Source organism: Dreissena polymorpha, chromosome 14 (assembly GCF_020536995.1).
Source record: "Dreissena polymorpha isolate Duluth1 chromosome 14, UMN_Dpol_1.0, whole genome shotgun sequence".
Taxonomy (NCBI): domain Eukaryota; kingdom Metazoa; phylum Mollusca; class Bivalvia; order Myida; family Dreissenidae; genus Dreissena; species Dreissena polymorpha.
The window spans coordinates 10,223,758-10,243,848 of record NC_068368.1 but is presented as its reverse complement, the minus strand read 5'-3'; the positions used below and the strand labels follow the sequence as shown (position 1 = coordinate 10,243,848).

The window sequence follows — 20,091 nt, the reverse complement described above, 5'->3', positions numbered from 1 at the left end:
ACAACCTCTGCCATCACAAGAAAATCCTACCAGATTCGGTAGGACGTCATTATTTTTTTTATAAGTGTTATATTATGAAAAGTAGTATCGTTCTCTTTTAGATTTTCAACATATTGAATTAGTTTAGGTTCATAATAAAAAAATAAATTACCTAAATTAAAAAAGTAAAAATAACGACGGGACATTTTTTCGATTTGGTAAACATGGGGGTGCTGGACGTTTCGTGCCACTACCAGTTCGTGCCACTGATATTTGTGTAGGAGGGCATTGGACGTTTCGTCCCACTGATAATACATAGGCGGATAGGTGTGAATAATACCGTATAGGTGTGAAATCATAACAGGAAACTTTCGCACCTTTGATTGTAACATCTGTTCAATGGGAAAACAACAATGTTTTTTTTTCAAGATTGTTTAAAAGTCAATTTAAATGCTTCATATAGTACATTAACAATACATTACATAAACATATTAAAACATCAGAAGTGAATGCAAACATACATTTTAAACAAAAAATTGCATCCTACCCAATCTGGTAGGATTATCTTGTGTTGGCAGAGATTACATAAATATATATAAACATTTGCAATAAATTGACATTAACAACATCAGAAGTGAATGCATGCATACATTTTAACAATATCTAGATTGATAACATAAATATATTCAAACATTGTTTTAATACACATATACAAAAGTGCACAAATATAGAAACACAAATACAACAGCATACTATCCTATCATACACATACAAAATTCATATATACAATATATTGCATTTCAAAAGTCCTCATCGTGGATGTCATCCTGGGTTGTGCTTGGTCCCAGCTCGTTTATATGGCTGCACGCTCTCAGCAGTTGCGTAGTTGTCATGTCATCGTCTTCGTACTTCTCCCAGATCTCGAAGAGCCGCCCGTGCACTTCTTGAAAATTTTCCGGTGTACCCGAGTCAGGGCGTGCTCCAACACAAGGCGGATTGTCAGATCCACTGTTTCTGCCTCACGACGCAACAGTGGGACGAGCACGTAAAACCCTAGGTTGGGACGCCCTGCTCGACCGTTGATTCTGAAATGCCATCCTGGAAAAAAAGAAATATGTTGTGAACGATATGATGTATATTAGTTTGTATTTAATAATATTTAAATTATAACTATCCAATGAAAATGTGATATATTAGTTTTTATAAGATAATATTTAAATTATAACTATCAATTTAAAATAATATATTGCTTTATTATTCTATATATGTAAAAAAAATACCTTAAACGTCGTTGTTCGTTCGTACCGTCTGGCGGTATTATATACTGTGTGTTCAACTGACTTTATTTACTCCTTCAATGAATTACACAGTTTGTATCATAATTGATGCGGTGAGTTGTTTACTAATTGGCCATTAAAAGCCCGTGTCGGTAAATTAAAGGCCCGAGTCGGTAATTAATTGTTTGCTAATTACGTAAATACACATACGGCTAATTGAAAGTTTGTGAGTCGATAGTAAAGCATAAGCTTTTCTTAAAAGAAAAAGACCAACTTTATTATTTTAAATTGTATTATTTTTCTTTCATGTTATATATTATTATTTATGTATATAATACATACAATTGAAGCATAGAAAATAACAGCATTTCATGTTTTATATTTATTAAACATAATGAACTATGCACACATGTTTTTATACTAACAATAAATCATTTTATTTTATTATGACAAGCGCATACACATGATTCATAAAAAATAACAACACTTTATGCTTTATGTTTATCGCATATAATACACTATTTACAAATATTAGTATACTAACGATAAATCATTTTATTTGTTTGTTATTTATAATCATAATTGCCAACATTGTTGTAATGTTCAACATTTATATACACCCCAATATCATTCACACCTATACGGCATTATTCACACCTATCCGCCTTTATATTATCAGTGGGACGAAACGTCTACCCCGATGTAGCGGATCCGTGGTCTAGTGGTAACACACTGGCTTCACAATCCAGAGATCGCTGGTTCGATCCCCCGCTGCACCTAACCTACTAACTCGTCTTTCGCATGAGACGTTAAACCGAGGTGCAGTGTACTAGGTGCTATACACCGGGCACTAAAAAGACCCAGGGTCACCTCTGGAACGGGGTGTCTCCTGTATCTTGCACTATCCCCCGTAACCAACTAACACGTCTTTCTGGGGGCGATGGCCATATGGGAGACAATCCCGGTGCACTCGATAAAAAAACAAAACAACAACAACGTCTACCCCTTTTCAACACAAATATCATTGGCACGAACTGGTAGTGGCACGAAACGTCCATAAACCAAACATGGCGTTCACTTCTGAAATAACGAGAGCTTTTATTGAATTTTGTCCATCTTTTCAGCCTTAAGCGAAACAGATTGAATGTTTGGAACATTTTTTAGCAGGGAGAGACATAATTGCTAACCTTCCTGTAGGTTATGAAAAGAGTTTGGTGTATCAGATAATTCCAAAGTTGTTGTCAATTGTGAAAAAAGATGAACCGCAACTTGGCGCAAGCGACGATATTAGTCATCTCTCCATTAACAATCATTCAAAATGAGCAGATTGAAACTCTGAAAAAGTATGATGTAAAGGCCTGTAGGCTTTCTTACCATGAATGTGATGGAGAAGTAGAGGTAATTGCATTGCATTATCATTATTACTATTAGAAATATTATGAAGACCTCTTACCAGGAGACTTTGCATACCTTTTTGTGACTATTTTATACCAATATTTTCAACAAAACAAAATATATATGTACCTTTTTGTTTGTGGCATTTAAACATCTCTTTATGTGTGGAATGTATGTATCCCGGAAAAGTAACCTCTTGAAAAAACCCACTAATCTTTTGGTACAAATAATTCTGACCCATTCATAGTACTTTCAAAATCACACACGGTATCAACAGTTATAAGTTAAATCAAGATATCATTAGTTGATATAATGGACCAGCGTTGTTTTTACCGGTATGATAAGTGTTTTTTTTTAAATGATCATAACATTCATATTACATTAATTTTAAGTGGTGGAATTTTAACACTTTTTAGTAGATCCAGCAATAATTGTTAATAAGTACATGTAACACTGACTAGCCTTAATTTATTGTATGACGTATTTCAAATTATTTTTAATACTGCTTGAATAAATGATATTTTAGAATAAATGATAGATATTTATATAACATGTATATGCTTTGCTGTACTGATATAAAGCCATTGTAATTGTATTTATAGTCCGTATATATACCATATTATTATTATTCAAGAAATATAATATATATATAATAATCGATAATTATACCAGTAAACGTAGTACCATATTACTTCCACTCGGACTTGACCAAGAGTGAAAGAAGAGTTATTATTCACATCATATAATCTGTAAGTTAGCAACTATTGGTATATTTATTTATAGCTTATGGAGAAAGATATGATCCAGAATATTGCAGAAGGGGAATTCGCAATTGTGTTTGCTCATCCTGAAGCACTTCTTAACAGTCAGTGGAAAAGTCTTGCTGAGCAAAAGACAATTCATTGATCATGTAAAAGGGGTAGTGATAGATGAATGTCACATTGTAAAAGAATGGTTAGTAACTAAGTAAGATTCAAGATTTTATTAACAGCATTTTTAGAAGGCCAATTGCCCATGTGGACAGATGTTAATACATGCAATATGATAATAACATTAATAGACACATATACATTATTTTAACAAGCACTTGAAATTATGATTAAGCAAGGTTACAAAACGTTTAAAATAATAATAACATAAGTAGTACAAGCAGTGTGCGAAATTCAAATTTTAAAGTAATATCCCAAATTCTTTTACACATGTATTGTATAGAAAAGTTAAATTTCTTACTGGCCCGACTATATACATTTTTAAATTCCCACTACCTCGAAAGGATTTTCACTAGCCAAAACCCTTCAAGCTAGTGCGAATTTCGCACACTGAGTACATGTATCAATAAATAATTTACATCAGGAAAAACATATTAACTGTAATTATATTTAAGAGGAGTACTCATACTTATCAGTACATAAATTAATGCATTGATTTTAACATACGTTTACTCTATAAACTAAATCTAATGTGGCGTAAACAAGAACTCACACAAAAATACTGTTTATACAGGATTTCACATGTATTCACATACACAATCAAAAACAGCAGTAAGTGAGTAGGGAATATGGGCCCCATAGAAGAGTCAAGACATATATCCTCTTAATTTCATATACAATTTATTAGCCTTTGTAGTTCAATGTAAGAACACTTCCCCTGCTCTGTGGGAAGAAATCTGGGTTCAACTCCCAGCAAAGGCCATAATTTACACATGTGTTATTTTGAGGATAAAATTTTTTTGCAGGGCATTTGTATATTTTGATCATTAATGTATTGATAATTTCTTCCAAGAATGATTTTTATTGGTATTTTTCCCCCTTTCATTATTTATGCACAAAGACAATTTCAATAGCTAAATATTAACCGTTGTGATGTAGGTATACATGTTTAATTATATATGTACACCATTTTATATGAATTCAGTCAACTTCATGTAAAATGTTTTGTGCTTGAGCTGTGAGTGCTTGTACAAGTTAATGATCACAGAAGAAGTAGACTACTAAAATTTCTAGATTGCCATTAAAAATGGAAACTTCACTGATGCATTTAGGTTTGTTTTAGTCTTTGCCTTATCTTCACTTAATACATGTATATAAAATTATGTTCATCATATTTTCTCTTTATAATCTTCAAAGCACCCTACTGATATTAATGGTTCTAAAAATGTAAAAGAGAACTCTAGTATAGTTATAATAATATTACGACTTTTGTTGTTTAAATCTTCTTTCATTATTAGGGGAAAGGAATTCAGGACAGCCTTTCAAAAGCTGAAGACTCTTCCTGCAGTGTTTAATGATGTCCCATTTATGGCATTAAGTGGGACATTACCAACCAGTCTGATGAAGGAGCTGCCAAACATATTGGGTCTCAACAACCCGTGACAGTCCAAGAAAGCCCTGACCGTACGAATATAATTCTGAAAAAACTTCACAAGTCGAAATCTGGCGACACTAATGAAATTTATGAATCAATTTTCAAAACAGGAAGCAAAAAACTGTTAAATTAAAATAATAACATTTTTCCGTACTCCAATTTCTGATAAGTATTATAAATTAATTTTAAAAACAAAACATCGAAATTGAGATGTATTTTGGCAAACAATTAATAATTAAGAAAGAAGCATTTACCATAATTTTAACGCCGAAATATTTTGAATGCAAAAAAGTTAAATATGTGCTCTTTATGTATTTTGGAAAATATGTACTCCTGAACAATTTACAAAATGCCAGTTACACATGTTATAACATTCAGTAGACAAAATATTTTATGTCTTGTTTTGCACTGGAAAATAATCCAGAGCTGACCTAAAACAAATAATACTGAATTTAAAAAAATCACATGACTAGCCTGTTGGTAAATGTACATAAACTGTAAATCTTCAGTGTACAGACAGAACATATTTGTGTTCTACATAAACATGTGTTCTTGAAATGAGTAGTTGATTAAAAACACAGGTGATGTGAATGTACCATGATATTAAATTACATGTTATTTGTATGGTATTTTGTTATGCATATTTGTTCTTGCTAGGCAAACATTAACTCTTTCAGTGCGGGAACCGAATTTTGAAGGCCTGTGCAAACAGTTTGGATCCAGATGAGACGCCAAAAAACATGGCGTCTCATCAGGATCCAAACTGTTTGCTATTCAGATAGTATTCTTTGAAAAAAATCGAAGAAAATGCTAATTGTAGAAATTTAGCAGACAACATTTTAGCAGACGACAAATTTCCCAGCATGCAAAGGGTTAATGTAGTTCAGTTCGAATTATACATGTAGTCCCAATCAACAAAATACTACGCACATTTGAACGTAAAAAGATGCATGTCAATTTATTATTGTGATTTATTGTGAATAAGACCTGTCAACAGAGAGGAATACTGACAATTTCTTTTGCTCTTATTTGAACAAAACGTGTAAAACGAAAAAAGAAAAAGAACACAATTCTAAATACATCCACTTCTGACAGATAAATATTATGAAAAAGTTTTTTATATTCTGTATTTATCACACAAAAGTGAAAATGATGATCCAATTGAATAATGTGGAAGCTTTCGTTCTAATCATAAACTCACACAAAAAACAAACATGTATATAGTAATGTATACAACATATAAGAGGGAATTTTCACAATATAGAAGAAAACCTTTTAAAGACTTTTAAGATGCATAGTCATGATTGGTAGAATTTACACTTCAACAAGGTATTATTTAAATGTTAATGTTTTTGTAATGCCTAAAGAATCCACTTTGATGAATGAAAATATCCTAAACAGAAGTAGGGTTATAACTTAGGAAGAACAGCTAGTGTGCTTGCACATTCAGGTGTACTTTCATGTTCTTTTCATTCATAAAAAAAATACTTCTACTAGAGTTCTATGCACCCATAGGATCAATTTTTACAGTTTCACATTTTTTGTATAGATTGCTCATTAATGTATGGTAAAATTTAAGTCTTTACCTTTCTGAAATTTCCTGTAATATTTCTGGAATAATGTTTTCCCCATTCTGCATCAACTGTGAGACACTTTTCTTTTTCAGAAGAATGCTGTTAAATGCAGCATTTCTAGAGGACAATCAAGCGCAGACATTGTTGATTTGTTCCAAGAATCTTGCTTGAACTCGATTGGATAATATCTACAATAGACCGAAAGGTTACTGGTATATTAAATAACATAGTTGCTGTCTATTTACAGAAAAACGTTTATTGTGGAAAAGGGAAATTATCTGTTTAATTGTATAGCTGGTCCTTAGAAGAATATGTACAATTTATTTGGGATTATTCTACATTTCATTTGAGGAATCAACACCAGTTCAAATAATTTGTAAACAATATAATTATCCCGCTGCTATTTTAAGCCCATGTTTTCATTCTACCATGATTTTAAAAATGTGACAAAAATCCACATGGTGACTTTGAAACCAACAAAATAAAATAATGCCTAATACAATATATCTGAAAGTATTTGCATTTATTTTCATGTTACTAACATGTTTGATGACAGCATAATTGGGTAAGTAGCTATGAATAAATGTGATGAGTGGTGGATACAAATTAAGACTTTCATGCTGTGGAATGTCCCTTAAGCCTCACACCATAAAGTTCATCTCTATCTAACACTATAAATCTTATATTCAATACAGATCCTGATTTAAAAAATTGTATCAATACTTCCAATATGCAGATTTAAGTTGATAAATTGGTACAAATTATAAATGAAGAAGCAAATTATTATCAGTAATTGTTAGTACAAACCTTGTTATTGGCGACAATATCCACTATTTCGCCCACTATTTCAGTGCTCCCACTTGTCTCACACAAATGCTGCTTGATTATGTCCATGGCAGTTATTGTATGGATGGCATGAATGTCATGTGGTTTCATATCTGTGTTTAAAGCCCTGGTGTAGTCATGATCTGACCCAACGGCTTTGGCCGTATAGTCATGATCTTTTGTGAGCACAGAATGACCTACAACAACTTCAACCTCTGAAGTCTCCTTGGAAGGACCTGGTATGGCCATGTCACCAAGTGAATGCCTTGCAGGTTTTTTACCAGCAGTAGGAGCATGTTTGCAACGCTTCACAGTTGAAGATAATTTTGGGGTTATGGGCGAGACTGTGCCACGCTTAAATCGAGTTGAGTCTGATATTTGAACGCCATCATTCAAAGCCAGGTCCAGTTTTTTTTACAATTTCATGAGCAGATTTAATTTTGGCGTCACACCCTCTACAAACTCCTTATTCAATTTGTGCCTCTTGATTTGCAGATACAAAATCCTTAAATGGACGCTTTAATAAATAAGAAATTGCTTCATTATAATTTTATTCTTTTTTTCCAGTCAAACTAAAAACTCTTTTGTTTTCACAAAGGAAACAATTCTCCGGCACTTTCTTCTTCGGCGTACACATGGTCATCTATCATTTCTACGTCGTCTGCCTGGATTTCGATGAGACATAACATATTTTAACATAGTTCTAAACTTACTTTATTAGCGGGCGCACTCGACTTTATTCTCTCCACTTTCCTAGTTATCAGTTATTGGTTTACACTTATAACTAACTAAGTTACAGACAATTGCTAAGGCTTAAGGAACAGAAATAAAGAAACACTTTATATTGTAAGGCGCCATTATTTTTTATCGTATCACGTGGCTCGACTATCATCACGTGGTTGCTTATAATGGCAGGGTTTTGATCCAGCTATGCTGGTTCCCGTCAAATCACTGCGCGGGGGTTGAACAGAGTGTTCTACATTGAGCTAAGTCTACCCAGTATTTTGTCAAAACAATGTCGATTAAAATGCAGTATTGTTGTTTTGTCCAAGAATACACATTTAACGACAGATTTATATATAACACATACGTGTTTTTTATTTGTTCACTTCCAAAATTCGTATGTATTCATTAAGACAAAGACCTATAATACACTATATATAGGTCTTTGATTAAGAGGACCGATACAACGGATAGACATACTAGTGTAATCATACTCTCTTACACTGCGGTTCGTTGCATTCATGTATGGTGAGGAACGAACGACAACTCTGCAAGGAGAATGGTGTAATCTATGTCTCTAACTATAAGGAGAGTCCATAAACATTATTTGAAATTATCACACACCGTTTTTACGTGCGACCATCTTGTCCTTAAACAAAAACAATAACAACGAACAACTTCATAGATCTAGTCTGCAAACTTTTGCCAAGTTGGTGTTTGCTTATTAAAATGTCATCAGTTATAGCAAATCTATTTCTCTGCATCGTAGGATTTGTTAATGTTTTAAATGCCTCCACTGTTTATAAAGTTGTTCCAACACGAAATGAAGCTGGAAGGTTCAATGGCATCGGTGGGCTGAGCGGAGGTGGGGTAAGCTACGGGTGTCATTGTATTCAATATAGATATGACACAAATAACGGTACCAATAGATATTACACGTCAATCAAATGAGGATTGATACAATAAATATTGTTTACAAAGATATTGTATACGGATGAAGGATTCTTATTAAAAATCAGATATTATGATAAAATTAGTTACCATATGTATGCGTTTAAAAATTTAAATCTCAAGTTTTTAATCTATTACGGGAACTATTTTGCGTTTGCTTCAAACACGAGTCGAGAAGGCCACAGGTACAAACGGTCTATGGACGCTTAATTACCGGTTAACGTTAGCAGAAGGATATGATTTCCGTTAGCGAATTTGTAAAAATATATAATAAATGTGTATAAATTATACTCAGACGTTAAACGTTTTTTTTCCGAGCGAGTATCATACGTTGTCAAGTATAAGGCGTGTGGAAGAGTGCAACGATACACTACGGAGCATGTAACAAATATGTGGTGCTATATTATTCGATAGCGCGCAATATTATTGTGAATAAATTCTACTGAGATATGCAACATTGTATTTCTTTGAGCGAGAGTCAACCTTTGTCAAGTTAAAGGTATGTGAAGGAGCTATACAATGCGCTTCAGAGCAAAAACAACACATGCGCCATGTCTATTTGGAGTTATATGTGCCGAAACCATGAATCGTGAACTTTTTGGAAATAATTGAACAGCGTTTATGGCAATATATGTGTATAAATTATACTAAAACGCACAACGTTGTCTGTCCCCGAGCGGGTATAATCCATTGTCAAGTCTGAGGCATGTGATTGAGTGCAACAATACACAACGGGGCATTAGCAGAATATGTGCAACATCTTGTGGTGTTATATTTTCCGATAGCGCAATGTGCAATATCTAGTTGGAGTTACATGACCAACGATGTGCAACGATGTCTAACCCTCTGCCAGTATTTACCACTGTAAAGTTAAAGGCTTGTAAATAACTCACACAACACGCCTCGGCGCAAAAACAACGCACGTGTAATATCTATTTGGAGTACTATTTTCAATTGCACGGGTGAAAGGCACAGAATGTGCATAATCTAGTTGGGATTTCCTGACCAGGGTGTATCGGACATATGCTAGGCGTGTGATTCCGTAAAATATTTCATTTCGGACCATTCACACCACCTGTGCTCTATCGGACTGGACTTGATTTTTTCCATAGTACAGAAAGTGCTATATCTATTTTGAGTTCTATTTATCCTCAAACGCGCAACGGTGTCTGTCCACGAGCGGGTACAAACAATCGTGCAGTCTGAGGCATGTGAATGAGTGCAACAATACGCTGCGGGGCATTAACAGAATATGGGCAACATCTTTTTGGTGTTATATGTTGCGATATATATAGCGCGCAATGTGCAATATCTAGTTGGAATTACATAACCATGGTGCAAAGGCAATGCATATGTACATATTTTGCTTCGATGTCCAACGATGTCTTGCTCTCTGCCAGTATTTACCACTGTAAAGTTAAAGGCTTGTAAATAACTCACACAACACGCCTTGGCGCTAAAACAACGCACGTGTTATATCTATTTGGAGTACTATTTTAAATTGCACGGGTGAATGGCACAGAATGTGCATAATCTAGTTGGGATTTCCTGGCCAGGGTGTATCGGACATATGCTAGGCGTGTGATTCCGTAAAATATTTCATTTCGGACTATTAACATCACCTGTGCTCTATCGGATTGGACTTGATCGTTTCCATAGAACAGAAAGTGCTATATCTATTTTGAGTTCTATTTATCCTCAAACGCGCAACGGTGTCTGTCCACGAGCGGGTATAAACCATCGTGCAGTCTGAGGCATGTGAATGAGTGCAACAATACGCTGCGGGGCATTAACAGAATATGGGCAACATCTTTTTTGGTGTTATATGTTGCGGTATATATAGCGCGCAATGTGCAATATCTAGTTGGAATTACATAACCATGGTGCAAAGGCAATGCATATGTACACATTTTGCTTCGATGTCCAACGATGTCTTGCTCTCTGCCAGTATTTACCACTGTTAATTTAAAGGCTTGTAAATAACTCACACAACACGCCTCGGTGCAAAAACAACGCACGTGTTATATCTATTTGGAGTACTATTTTCAATTGCACGGGTGAAAGGCACAGAATGTGCATAATCTAGTTGGGATTTCCTGACCAGGGTGTATCGGACATATGCTAGGCGTGTGATTCCGTAAAATATTTCATTTCGGACCATTCACACCACCTGTGATCTATCGGATTGGACTTGATTTTTTCCATAGTACAGAAAGTGCTATATCTATTTTGAGTTCTATTTATCCTCAAACGCGCAACGGTGTCTGTCCACGAGCGGGTATAAACCATCATGCAGTCTGAGGCATGTGAATGAGTGCAACAATACGCTGCGGGGCATTAACAGAATATGGGCAACATCTTTTTGGTGTTACATGTTGCGATATATATAGCGCGCAATGTGCAATATCTAGTTGGAATTTCATAACCATGGTGCAAAGGCAATGCATATGTACATATTTTGCTTCGATGTCCAACGATGTCTTGCTCTCTGCCAGTATTTACCACTGTAAAGTTAAAGGCTTGTAAATAACTCACACAACACGCCTTGGCGCAAAAACAACGCACGTGTAATATATATTTGGAGTACTATTTTCAATTGCGCGGGTGAATGGCACAGAATGTGCATAATCTAGTTGGGATTTCCTGACCAGGGTGTTCGGACATATGCTAGGCGTGTGATTCCGTAAAATATTTCATTTCGGACCATTCACATCACCTGTGCTCTACCGGATTGGACTTGATTGTTTCCATAGTACAGAAAGTGCTATATCTATTTTGAGTTCTATTTATCCTCAAACGCGCAACGGTGTCTGTCCACGAGCGGGTATAAACCATCGTGCAGTCTGAGGCATGTGAATAAGTGCAACAATACGCTGCGGGGCATTAACAGAATATGGGCTCTTTATTGGTGTTATATGCTGCGGTATATATAGCGCGCAATGTGCAATATCTAGTTGGAATTACATGACCATGGTGCAAAGGCAATGCATATGTACACATTTTGCTTCGATGTCCAACGATGTCTTGCTCTCTGCCAGTATTTACCACTGTTAATTTAAAGGCTTGTAAATAACTCACACAACACGCCTCGGTGAAAAAACAACGCACGTGTAATATCTATTTGGAGTACTATTTTCAATTGCACGGGTGAATGGCACAGAATGTGCATAATCTAGTTAGGATTTCCTGGCCAGGGTGTTCGGACATATGCTAGGCGTGTGATTCCGTAAAATATTTCATTTCGGACCATTCACATCACCTGTGCTCTACCGGATTGGACTTGATTGTTTCCATAGTACAGAAAGTGCTATATCTATTTTGAGTTCTATTTATCCTCAAACGCGCAACGGTGTCTGTCCACGAGCGGGTACAAACAATCGTGCAGTCTGAGGCATGTGAATAAGTGCAACAATACGCTGCGGGGCATTAACAGAATATGGGCAACATCTTTTTTGGTGTTATATGTTGCGGTATATATAGCGCGCAATGTGCAATATCTAGTTGGAATTACATGACCATGGTGCAAAGGCAATGCATATGTACACATTTTGCTTCGATGTCCAACGATGTCTTGCTCTCTGCCAGTATTTACCACTGTTAATTTAAAGGCTTGTAAATAACTCACATAACACGCCTCGGTGCAAAAACAACGCACGTGTTATATCTATTTGGAGTACTATTTTCAATTGCACGGGTGAATGGCACAGAATGTGCATAATCTAGTTGGGATTTCCTGGCCAGGGTGTATCGGACATATGCTAGGCGTGTGATTCCGTAAAATATTTCATTTCGGACCATTCACACCACTTGTGCTCTACCGGATTGGACTTGATTGTTTCCATAGTACAGAAAGTGCTATATCTATTTTGAGTTCTATTTATCCTCAAACGCGCAACGGTGTCTGTCCACGAGCGGGTACAAACAATCGTGCAGTCTGAGGCATGTGAATAAGTGCAACAATACGCTGCGGGGCATTAACAGAATATGGGCAACATCTTTTTTGGTGTTATATGTTGCGGTATATGTAGCGCGCAATGTGCAATATCTAGTTGGAATTACATGACCATGGTGCAAAGGCAATGCATATGCACACATTTTGCTTCGATGTCCAACGATGTCTTGCTCTCTGCCAGTATTTACCACTGTTAATTTAAAGGCTTGTAAATAACTCACATAACACGCCTCGGTGCAAAAACAACGCACGTGTTATATCTATTTGGAGTACTATTTTCAATTGCACGGGTGAATGGCACAGAATGTGCATAATCTAGTTGGGATTTCCTGGCCAGGGTGTATCGGACATATGCTAGGCGTGTGATTCCGTAAAATATTTCATTTCGGACCATTCACACCACTTGTGCTCTACCGGATTGGACTTGATTGTTTCCATAGTACAGAAAGTGCTATATCTATTTTGAGTTCTATTTATCCTCAAACGCGCAACGGTGTCTGTCCACGAGCGAGTATAAACCATCGTGCAGTCTGAGGCATGTGAATGAGTGCAACAATACGCTGCGGGGCATTAACAGAAAATGGGCAACATCTTTTTGGTGTTATGGATACTATGAAACTCTTATTACAGAGTTGGTGGGTGGCTGACCTGTGATATGATGCGTCTCTCTGTTCCATTTCCGGCCTCTCCTGCACTTGGTGCGAACACCGAGTTATCCATGACAGGGTCACTGAATAACACGGAATGAGCACCATGGATAGCGTCACTCACTTTGCAATTAACACTGCCTATTTCACTCACTACACTCTTTGTTGACTCATTCGACCCACCAGAAATACCCTTGTTTTTGGCAATACCCTTGTTTTTGGCAGCTATCTTCTGTTCATTTTTAGTTGGTCGCGTTAGCGGCTGAATGAATTTACAGACCATGTTTTGCAATCAGTATGTGCTTGGAAGCCTAAGCTACGCTAACGCTAAGAAGCGCAACTCACTATGCTAGGAACGATTACCGCTGCCTATCTGCACTGCAGACGACATATGCTAAGGAGCGTCTGTTCTACTAAACTGCAGTGACTGTATTTACCAGCTTGTAAGATGTAATTGGCCAGTCTTGTGGTTATCATTGAAATCTGTACATATCGGCTGCTTTCAGGGAAAACGGTGCTTAATGCATGTAAAACAAGATTAGCCTGTGCACACTGATGAGCCTGTGGAAAGCGCACAAGCTAATCAAGGACGACAACAGCGAACTATTTCAGTGCCTTCGGCGCTTTGATTTGGTCCATTGCTACTACTAGAGTTGTTACTACTGTTTTTACGTTTTTGTGCTTTTCCCATGGACTGTTCTGTAAAATAAGCTGATAATTGCAATACGCTTGTTTGAATCTAGAGGTGTGTAAGTGTAAAAATTATACGCAATGTGCGACGTTGCCTCTCCCAGGGCGAGTATGATGATTCGTGAATGAGTGCGATCAGAAAATACAACATATCACAATTAATTACATTAAGATGAAAAAAAAACGATACACGGATGCCTGGCACCGCAACATAAGTAATTTGAAAATCAAGTTAAGAATGACGATATCACTGCGTGAACCAAAAACATTGTAATAACTTTTTTTCATTGAATTGTCAACGTTATAAAAATACTTTTTTTATCTTGATATCAGCACCTCGATTATCACATGCGACACACAATACTACTTTGGTTGTTATTTATATCAAGGAGCATTAAAATACGACCATGTATAGCGACGCTATATGGTGAACAAAAACCATTTTGATGATGACATTTAATTTTACATCGATTTTTGTCAAAGTTCAAAAGCAACGTTTATCTGTATCATCATGCGTCTTTCACGAGACATATTATTCACGTGTGGGTATTACTCTCGCCAAGTATTATTAAAATCCCGACCATGTATGGTGTTTTTTTGCGACATGAACCCCGGTGTTGTTTCGGACTTATTAGTTATGTTTGTCACAGTGCAAAAACACCATTGGACCTTGATCTTCAGGACTTGACAGAACAGAACAGAACAGTTAATGGAGTAAATCAAGGCCTCTGGCCCATAATACATAGCATAATGACATAATGCAATACAATGTAAGAGCTGTGTCCATGATATATAACACAATAACATCATAATTAATTATAGTTTCAAAAGTTGTGAAATTTTAAATTTCAAAAGTCGAATGGCAGGCTTGTCGGATCACCTCAGACATAAGACCCGTTTTCGCAATACGTGGCTCAGTTTTAAAAGCACGCCCAATAACATGACAACAGTATTGGTATAAATGAAAAAGAAATGTCTTGATAACAATTACAAAGATTATGAAATAAAAGAAGACATCAGCATTACGAGTCTTTTACGCGACAACCATTTATATTGTGTATAGTGAAGTTATTTAGCGTTCACGAACGACTGAAAAACTTAGAATTTTTTATTGTTTTTTGTGAAAGTTCAATAGCACCGTTTGAGCTTCACATCAGCACCTTGAGCCTTTTGCGCTTCACATCATACTTGTGGCTATTAGTTATGACAAGTATTATAAAAATCCAAACATTAGCAAAGTTATTTAGTGGAAACAAAACACTGTGATGATCACATTGTTACATTGTTTTTTTTTTTGTCAAAGTTCCAAAGCACCTTTTTACCTTGACCTTGACATCAGCATCTCGAGTCTTTCACGTGACATATCAAACAACATGTATTGTGTTTTTTTCTTATGCCAATTGTCATTAAAATGGACCATGCACGGCAAAATGATTTATTGGACACCAAACACTGGTATTTACATTGATTATTGTCAAAGTTATATAGCACCGTTTGACCTTGACATCTGGCTGTTGAGTATTTCACATATACTCTTGTGGTTAATACTCATGCCAAGTAATATTTTAATCCGACCATACATAGCAAAATAATTGAGCGGACACGAAACCTTTGCATTTTTTAGAACATAGTTTATTAAACAATCCATCCAGAAAGCCAAAAGCCCAAGTGGACAAATCAAGCATACATGATACAGTGTTTCCACAATACACAGTTTATGTTTATACAAAATAAAGTTATGCAAAGAAATAAAATCGTTTGGTTACAACGGTGCATACATGAATTATTATACATTATGAGTTATTATACATTACACTAGAACATAAATAATTATCGAAAGTATACATGTAATTAAATATATCCTAAGTGCGCCAGAGTGTATGAGGCTAATAAACTCAATTTAATGCAATATAAAAACAAGGGCTGTTTGTAAAACATGCATGCCCCCCATATGGACTGTCCGTTGTAGTGGCAGCCATTGTGTGTATATGATTTTTGTCACTGTGACCTTGACCTTTGACCTAGTGACCTAAAAATCAATAGGGGTCATCTGCGAGTAAAGATCAATGTTCCTATGAAGTTTCATGATCCTAGGCCCAAGCGTTATTGAGTTATCATCCGGAAACCACCTGGTGTACGGACCGACCGACCAACAGACCGACCGACATGAGCAAAGCAATATACCCCCTCTTCTTCGAAGAGGGGCATAAATATAGGTATAATTATATTAATAACCATTGATAGTATATATGTAATTGAATAGGTCGTATTACATCATTTGTAATGGAGCTTAATTATGACAACAAAATATCAAATAAGCATATTGTACATATATTGGGTCTTCACATGACAATTGTCACAATAATAACACGTTTTACTTACCCCGCGTAACAAATTTCGTTTCACGTGATAGCAAACAGTATTTAACTAAATATCAATTATGCATTTTTCATGCTTGTATCAATTTCATAAGAATTAGCCCTTGCTTGCTACCTTTGCGAAACAAAAATATAGGCAGCTCAAAGGCTCTGCACATAGTACAATATATTATTTAATGAAACTGATATTATGACATTATGAAAAGGTGTCTGTAGTTAAACAAACACGAGAAACAAAATGTTTTAACTGGTTGCGTTTGATATTAAAAACAAGCATTTCATAAACCATAAACAGACCACCTACGCAATAAAAAATGTAGATGGTCAAAAGGTCATGTAATATGCTCTATGAAAATATAGATGTTACAAGTACAGTATTTAATGTGACATAATAGTTGTATATCAGTGCATAACAGTTCTAAAAATGCAGCCATATTGTCGTAGAATACATCTAGGAACAGACACGATACTATAATATAACCTTCATTAAAAAGATAATAATGGCAATTGATTAAATACATTCAAACACAGTTTTGACAGTCCATTAAAGGCGACCGTTAAAACACAAAGACAGATTAAACAAGATGCGTTTGTGAAACACAATGTCCCCCTATATGATGTTTGACCTTGTAGGATGACCTTGACCTTGTGAAGGATGACCTTGACCTTTCACCACTCAAAATGTGCAGCTCCATGAGATACACATGCATGCCAAATATCAAGTTGCTATCTTCAATATTGCAAAAGTATTCATAAAATAAGCGATTTGGGCCACATATATTTGACCTCTGACCTTCAAGGATGACCTTGACCTCGACCTTTCACCACTCAAAATGTGCAGCTCCATGAGATGCACATGCATGCCAAATATCAAGTTGCTATCTTCAATATTGCAAAAGTATTTATAAAATAAGCGATTTGGGCCACATATATTTGTCCTCTGACCTTGAAGGATGACCTTGACCTTTCACCACTCAAAATGTGCAGCTTCATGAGATACACATGCATGCCAAATATGAAGTTGCTATCTTCAATATAGTTAAAGTTATTGCAAAATAATAAAGTTGGCGCAAACAGACAGACAGACCAACAGACCAACAGACAGGGCAAATACAATATGTCCCCCACTACTATAGTGGGGGACATAAAAACACGTGAATAAAAACACGTTACATATGCGGAACTATCCCAACAATTAATATGCAGTACATAATAAATGCAATTAAAGTTACAACAAGATATATACCTTACTTTACAGTTTCTAGTGTTAAACAAAAACAATAATGCAAAATCCTTGAATATAGTAAGTGGATTAAGCAGACATGTTATAAAATAGTTATGAATGAACTTTACAGATAATTGAACAAAACTTGTTTTAAATCACATGATAACAGTGTATATTGCTTTTCACTCGCGTTATAACCGTTAAGGTGAAACCTTAATTGTATTTTGAAGGAGCATAGAATATAACAGTGTGCATCCAAACCACATAAAATTTAAGTAGCAACGGCACTATTACAAATTATAGTTGAAAGTGTATGAAAATTAAAATATAAACATAATTCTAATTTCGAAATATAACAATAATTATACTTTGTAATATACACAACTATACAACCATTGATTCATTTAACTGTCATTAATAACAGATACTTACAAATGTTATATGTAAGAGTTTTCAATATACCTAATATGTCAGACTGCCTATTTGGAACACAAAAATAGAATCACACATAATAAAATGTAGTATTTAATTGAATCTCTGTACAAACGAGACAGTAACATGTCATGTCCAAAAGAAATAGAGCATCAGTTACAACCTTTAAAAGAACAGATATTCATTCTACCCAGATACATTCTTAGACATTATTACTACTGAAAAATATTAAGAAATAGATATAAACAAGAGCACCGCCTTGCGGGTGCAGACCGCTCATCTATTTTCTTTTTAAAGGTGAAGGGACTCTCATTTTCAATCACAAAGGAGGGAGGGGTGGAGTGAAGAGGGGTGTATAGCATGGGAATGTGGACATTTATGACATTATTTTCAAAAAAAGGGGAAAAAAATGCGAAAAAAAATAAAATCGGGGGGGGGGAGGGGGAGGGGGTTTAACCATTAAAATAAAATGAAATTTTGGGTGGAGGTGGGGTGGTATAGTGTGAGGGTGTGGTGGTCAATTCGGGTAGGGGGTAGGATTCAAGGTAAAATTCAACTTGCCAGGTACAGTCACCTCATGATAGCATGAAAGTATTTGAAGTTTGAAAGCAATAGCCTTGATAGTTAAGAAGTAAAGTGGATCGAAACACAAAATTTAACCATATATTCAAAGTTACTAAGTCAAAAAAGGGCCATAATTCCATAAAAATGACAACCAGAGTTATGCAACTTGTCCTTTTACTGTACCCTTATGATAGTTTGCAAGTGTTCCAAGTATGAAAGCAATATCTATGATACTTTAGGGGTTAAGTGGACCAAAACACAAAACTTAACCAAATTTTCAATTTTCTAAGTATAAAGGGCCCATAATTCTGCCCAAATGCCAGTTAGAGTTACATAACTTTGCCTGCACAGTCCCCTTATGATAGTTAGTAAGTGTTGCAAGTATGAAAGCAATAGCTTTGATAATTACGGAATAAAATGGACCTAAACACAAAACTTAACCAAAATTTTCAATTTTCTAAGTATAAAAAGGGCACATAATTCTGTCAAAATGCACGCCAGAGTTATCTAACTTTGCCTGCCCAGTCCCCTCATGATAGTAAGTAAGTGTTCCAAGTTTGAATGCAATAGCATTGATACTTTCTGAGAAAAGTGGACCTAAACGCAAAACTTAACCAAAATTTTCAATTTTCTAAGTATAAAAAGGGCACATAATTCTGTCAAATTGCACGCCAGAGTTATCTAACTTTGCCTGCCCAGTCCTCTCATGGTGGTAAGTAAGTGTACCAAGTTTGAATGCAATAGCATTGATACTTTCTGAGAAAAGTGGACCTAAACGCAAAACTTAACCGGACGCCAACGCCGACGCAAAGGTGATGACAATAGCTCATAATTTTTTTTCAAAAAATAGATGAGCTAAAAATACTTATCACAAGGGAAGAACATATGAAGTTGATTTAATAGTAACCATATCATGCCTATTTGAAACAAAACAAGGAAAACAATTGTCAGAAAACCAAGTTGTCAATTACAAAAAAGTATGATAAAAGGTGATATGGGATTTACAATTAATATTTAATTAAAACAAGCCGTCAGAGATGGGTGAAGCTCCCAAAAGTTTTTTTGGTCACAATATTGCACTATATATTCAGATAAAAGGAAACATCTTGAGTGGC

The 20,091-nt window shown here is 35.5% G+C and overlaps 1 protein-coding gene across 3 annotated transcripts in view; it reads left to right on the top strand.

The window, feature by feature from the left end:
* Window positions 1-8,633: 8,633 nt before the first annotated feature.
* The window catches only part of LOC127859064 (galactocerebrosidase-like), a 67,689-nt gene continuing 56,231 nt past the window's right edge, over window positions 8,634-20,091 (top strand). The window contains exon 1 of one of the 3 annotated variants that reach the window (XM_052396471.1): window positions 8,634-9,007. In XM_052396471.1, coding sequence (XP_052252431.1) covers window positions 8,867-9,007 — 141 coding nt within the window. In that variant the 5' untranslated portion in view covers window positions 8,634-8,866. The remainder of the gene's footprint in view (window positions 9,008-20,091) is intronic. The other 2 variants (XM_052396469.1, XM_052396470.1) reach the window with 2 other exon arrangements.